The sequence below is a fragment of the Salvia hispanica genome, chromosome 3 (assembly GCF_023119035.1).
Source record: "Salvia hispanica cultivar TCC Black 2014 chromosome 3, UniMelb_Shisp_WGS_1.0, whole genome shotgun sequence".
Taxonomy (NCBI): domain Eukaryota; kingdom Viridiplantae; phylum Streptophyta; class Magnoliopsida; order Lamiales; family Lamiaceae; genus Salvia; species Salvia hispanica.
In genome coordinates this window covers 54,727,412-54,733,572 of record NC_062967.1, presented here as the reverse complement: position 1 = coordinate 54,733,572, position 6,161 = coordinate 54,727,412, and the positions used below count along the sequence as shown (strand labels likewise).

General features: G+C 36.1%; 1 protein-coding gene across 1 annotated transcript; it reads right to left on the bottom strand.

The window, feature by feature from the left end:
• Positions 1 to 3,105: 3,105 nt before the first annotated feature.
• LOC125215454 (protein DETOXIFICATION 14-like) lies at positions 3,106 to 5,259 on the bottom strand. Its single transcript, XM_048116874.1, has 6 exons — positions 4,995 to 5,259; positions 4,378 to 4,922; positions 4,097 to 4,183; positions 3,967 to 4,023; positions 3,447 to 3,891; positions 3,106 to 3,328 (listed from the first exon to the last, which is right to left on the bottom strand). The coding sequence occupies exons 1-6, from the start codon at positions 5,229 to 5,231 to the stop codon at positions 3,275 to 3,277; spliced, it is 1,425 nt and encodes a 474-aa protein (XP_047972831.1). The 5' UTR covers positions 5,232 to 5,259; the 3' UTR covers positions 3,106 to 3,274.
• Between the last annotated feature and the right edge of the window lie 902 nt (positions 5,260 to 6,161).

The following is a 6,161-nucleotide window of genomic DNA, read 5'->3' as shown; positions in this document are numbered from 1 at the left end:
CTATACAAATTTAGCTGAGATTAATATATATTACAACTATTAAATATTTTTAGAAGTTCCTATATAGATTAGCTATTAAATAACTATATATAAAAAGTAATTTAACCAAGATTTTTACAACTATGAGTAAAGTTTACATACACCCAATAACGATGAACACAGAACAAATAAATTTTGTATTTTATTTTGTTGTGATAGCCTTTTAATTTAGTGCACTGCCACAAATAATGCTGCTAAAAGGTAAACAAATAATTGTTGTTTTTCTTTAATTCTATAGTACTCATAAAAGTATAATGCCACTTTTCTATTTGTTCGTATAAAAACTTTATTAGTTTATTTGTAGTAGTAGTATATAAATGTAAGCATAAACTTACCATTGTCCCACATCGTCAGTATAACAAAGAAAGGAGAGATTAGGCCATTATAAAAGGAAGAAAAATGAGTTCATTGGTTAGTGAAAATTTTCAAAGAATTTCGGTTCCATCCGGTTCCATTGGTTATCGTTTAACCGTTTGGTTCTAACTGAAATAACCGATTCTTTGTCGGTGCCGGTTTCGGTTTTTGATTTGGAATCGAAATATGGTTGGTTAACCGACTTGTCGGTTCGGTTAGGAACCGAACCGACCGAATACCAGCTCTAATTTAGAGTCTATTCACTTCCTCCAACAAATTAAAAGATCTAAAAAACTTTTTATGTACCAACTTTATAAAATAATTATTCTTACAAAAATCAGTTTTATGTAAACTACTAATAATATATCTAATTTAAAATGACATCCCTTTTATATATATATAGACAAGACCTTCACAATGAAAATGTAGTAATTTTTCAATTTCACAAATAGTATCACATTCTTACTACCCCATATAATATGCCACTGTAATAATCTATTTTTTGCCCGAACAATCTAAATAAATACTTCTTATTAATTCAGTTGCAAATATGAATACATTACCCAATTGTTTTCCATTGGTCCACGCACCATCGAATCACCTTATTAATTCAAATTTACAGGAATCAAGTAATATCCACATTATAATAAATATGTATCCAAAAAAATTTAACATACAACAAAATAAGGAGTAACAAATTTGATTAAAAATTAGCAACTAATCCAACATATTATATTATTTGTAGCAATAAATCTAAACTTAAACGAAAATATACATCTAGAATGGATATCTATTTAAAAAAAATAAAATTATTGTAAATCAACTTCACATTATCACATAGATATAAAAAGTGAATTTAGTATTATACTTAATATTTAATTATTTATGAGAAGTTGTTGTTGAATTTATTATTGTATTTGGGAAATACCACTCTACATTTATTACTCACAAGTGATCCCTCCGTTTTCATTATGAGTCTATCAATCGTTCCTTTGCTATTTTGCAAAATACACAAAATTTAAGTTTTTCTGTTAAATCTTAAATCCATCTCCCATCGGTGGTAACAAACAATATGAACATAATTTAAACACGAAAAGCATATAACAATAAGATTATTTGAAGGAAAAATCGAAAGTAACAATAAATTTACATTTATCCAAACCAGTAAATTCAACTAAAATTTGAAGCTCAAACAACCACCACTAATTAAATCAAGCCAAAGACTTGTAGCTCAAACAACCACAGTTAATTCCAATTTAATCGAACCAAACACTAATGATTTATATCCAAGACTATTCTAAACCCCCAAGACTCTTCATCGGGCTCATTTTCTCCTTCATCGCCCGACCCAGACTCCTAATGGCATGTAAAAGATAAAAGTAAGAAATATGGATTATATGAGACAACAGACCTTGATCAAAGCAAAACTCACATCTTAATCAAAGTCATAAGAAAATTATGCAGTGAGGATTATGTTATCCAATAATATACTTACGCAAGATCTTGATTCCCTTCAGCTCGGTGGTTACTCAAGTGGAGCATGTGTAGCTTATTTAGCCACAATCTTTCTACTCTCAAGAGTTGAACCATTTATAAGCTCAATGGCATGATTTTCATCTTCAACAACATTGTATTCATTCAAATCAGTCTTAACAACACACATATATAGCAAACGTTTTTGCATGTTTAATTAAAAACCTTTCCACTTCCAATCCATTCAATTCATCACCAAAAACCATTACACTTCCACTCCCCTATAGGAAACGTTTTTGCATGTTCAACTTCCCCTAATTATTACAGAAATAATTAAAACCTTTTCACTTTCCTAATTATAAGACAAATAAATAAAACTATTTCATTTTTCTAATTTTATTAAAATATTTATAATGGCAATCTTGTTATTTTCTCCAAAACTCCCTTTTATATATGTATAGATTCCAAACGTTTTTTTTAAAATGGCCGACTAATCTAAGTATCTAACGTAGCTAACTTATATAATAATGCCATTAAAGCCAATCAATTAATTATTGATTAAGAGAATGACACTAATACAATAATCCTAGTGATGATTTGGAAACGCCATAATGGGTGTGTGATCAAATACTAACTAAGTTATGGTAATAACTAATAACTAATATCAATTTTGTATGTTAAAAACATCAACACGAAGACATAAATTTATCAATCTTCTTGTGCTGATAAACTTATGTCTTTGTGTTAACATTTTAAATTAACATGTTGTATTGATATAATTATGTCTCTGTGTTGATAATTTTAATGCACAATATTGAAAGTTATTAGTTATTACTGTAAATTAGTTAGCACACTAACACAACCCCGCCATAATGTATATAAATATATTATAACTGTAAATATAATGAACCATGAGGCTCTGCTGTATGTGATTTGAAAATGATGATTTCGAAACGCCATAGAATGTCATTCTAGCATTAAGAATTATATTTTCATAAATACCCCCAAAACTTATCGGTAATTTCATAAATCCCCCCAAAACTCCCCTTTTATATATGTATAGATGTGATTTGAAAATGATGATTTCGAAACGCCATAGAATGTCATTCTAGCATTAAGAGTTATATTTTCATAAATACCCCCAAAACTTATCGGTAATTTCATAAATCCCCCCAAAACTCCCCTTTCATATATGTATAGATTACCGATTCATGTCGCTTTATTGAGAACACTCATAAGTCAAAATAATAAAATTTGTGGGATTTGATAGTGAAGAAATGCTATCAGCAACACAAAAATGACATTAAGTTCGACAGAGTAAAGGCTCCTAGAATAGAATACAAGAATGTAGTACTCTTATTAGAATACATTACAAGTGAAGAATAAGAATCATCACCCTAAAACGGATTTAATGGTCCACTGGAATTTTTTGAGAAAAAACTCTTTCTCTAGCCTCCCTTGCCTGTATATTTAGCAAGTGCAGCATCAATAAAAGTAGCATACATACAAATACAAGTATACAACAACAGCCAGCCTATATCGGTAAATGGTAATGGTCATAAAAGGAAAAAATGAGATACCTGTTTGTCCCAATTTGTGAGAGATGTAATGAGAGAAAGTGAGATAGACTGCACAGTTGCCCCTGCTACCAATCCACTCCAAAGACCATTCCCCTTAAAGTCCAACACAAACCCCATCACCAAAGCCACCGGGATCCCAACTATATAGTATGACCCAAGATTCACGTACGCCCCTATGTGCTGCCATCCGCTTCCTCTCGCCACTCCTGAAAGCACTCCCTGTGCGCTATCCATGATGGTAGACAGGCAAAGCAGAGGAACCATTGTTTTCACGCCATCAACCACTTCTTTCTCCCCACTAAATGCATACCCTAAAATACCGCGGCACGAGTACATGGTCGCGCTGGCTATCAGGAACTCTGCTACCGCCAACACTAGCACTGCATACACAGCAGCTCGAGCTCCCTCTGGCTTCCCTGCTCCAAGCTCGTTCGACACCAAGGTGCTATGTATCATCAAACACAATCCCCATCATTAATTATTTGTATTTTAGCATTAATACAAGTATAGCTCAACCAACCTTGCAGCAGCACCAAAAGAGTAGGGTATGTAATAGTGCAGTGAAGTAACGGCAAAACTGCGCACACCACCAACAATTAGGCACACCAAATTAGTATGATATTATGCGCTTGCACAGGAACATAACATACCCTATAGAAAGAATGGATGTGGCCAGCTGTGGATTTGGCAACAGTCCTGAGAGCAATATGACTAGCTCGAACGACCACCACTCCAAACTGCAAGAATCACAATCCGAAAATAAATAAAAATAAACCATCAACTATAGTAGTTGATACAGACCAAACATGAGAACTCAGCCCAAAAGACTAGCATGTTAGGTGAGAGAGTCCATTTAGTCTATATACCCCACACCAGTTGTTCTCACAACCGATGTGGGAATTAAGTCCGTAACAGTAGTGTAGTGTATTACCAGACCATTACAGCGGACGGGACAGCAAAGCGAAAGAAGTCCCACATGGTGAGAAGAACATCCATGGAAAAGGAAGCACGAGTTTTGTCACAGGCAGGTGAATATTTGACATAAAGCAGAAGCAAAACAACGTTAAACCAACAGGATATGGCAATGGAGAAGGCGGCCCCAGGGTTTCCAAGATTGAACTTGAACAGAAAAGCCCAGCAGAGGAGCAACTGGGAGAAGAGGGAGAGTAATGAGGTCCAGAGCATGGGGAGGATTAAACTCTGCGCCTGCAGGTAACGAATGAGGGACTGCAGAATAGCGTAAGGAAAGAGCGCAGGGATGAGATAAATGGTGAACTTTCCAGCTTCAGCTGAAATCAAAGGATCCTGCCCCACAAATATAAGCAACTCCTCCGTGTAAATCCAAAGCACGCAAACAGGGAGGCACACAATAAACAGACACAGGATAGCGCCACAAGTGAAAGTCCCAACTCTCTGCAGCTGCTTCGCGCCGTAAGCCTGCCCACATAGAGTCTCCAAAGCGCTAGACATTCCGAACTGCACAAACCCAAACAACATGATTAAGAAATTAAAAAGAAAAATAGAAACATGAGTCTTTACTTTACTTACGAGTAAGCTGAACCCGGTGACATTGGAGAAAGAGGTGGCGATGGAGGCGCTAGAGAGAGAGAGTTCGCCTAAATGGCCTAACATGAACAATGGGGAGGTGCGCTGAAGGTACTGAGATAACGTCACAACTATCATGGGCAGCGCGATCAGATTCACACGCTTCATATCTTCGCCCAATTTCCGCCAACGGTTAGCATCATTGTGATTGAGTAGAGGTACCTCCGCCTCCATTGCCATTTTGGACTCACCGCTAATCTAAAGATACTTAAACAAATGAAATAAGCAGTAGAGGTAGGTTCCTTTTCCTGCAACCTCACTATTAATGTGCACCCCCATTTTGTCCCCTTTTTCCCAAAAATGCCAATAACTATATCATGTGCTCTCGTCTATTCATGCAATCGAGACACTCTTTTCAATGTTATTGACCAATCTGGTTTTCAACTTTCATGTTATTGGTTCGATCATAATGTGTTTTAGCATCATTTTGGTTATAATTTAAATTTTCATCTCATATTTTATTTATTTTTCACCGATGTCAAACATTGGTTATATTTGTGAAATAAAAATGAAACAATATAAACTTGCAAATAGCTAAATTAAAATTTAAAATTACACTCTCTCTTGTGGCGGAGCAGATAGGGGCTCTATTACATGCTTAGAGCATCCACAATGGCGGCTAGCGCACCGGCTAGCTGAACCATTGGAATCGGCCAGCGCCTTTCCAGCGAGAAAATAGGCGAGTGCACGCCGATTTGCGAGCGCTGGCCGCCATTGCAGGCTCGCGATCGGCCAGCACAATTTTTTTATTTTTTTTTTGAAAATTTTTGAAACACTATATATACACGATTTTAATTTCATTTTCATTTTCATTTGCACCACTTGTTTTAACGAGTTTTCTCTCTTTCTCTCTAAATTTCTGTACAAGAGCAACATCGAGCGATGAGTAATGCGGTTGGTGGTAGTGGTGGGGATGCTGGGGAGTACGAACGACGGATGAACGAGGCTATGGAGGCCTACATGAACCGCGAGATAGAGCGGTACATGCAAAGGGTCGAACAACAGGCGGTACCTCGCCCTCGACCCGTTGTCCACCGTCGAACAGTGATTGATCGGGATCACGTAGCTGCACATCAGTGGCTATATGACGACTACTTCGCACTGGACCGA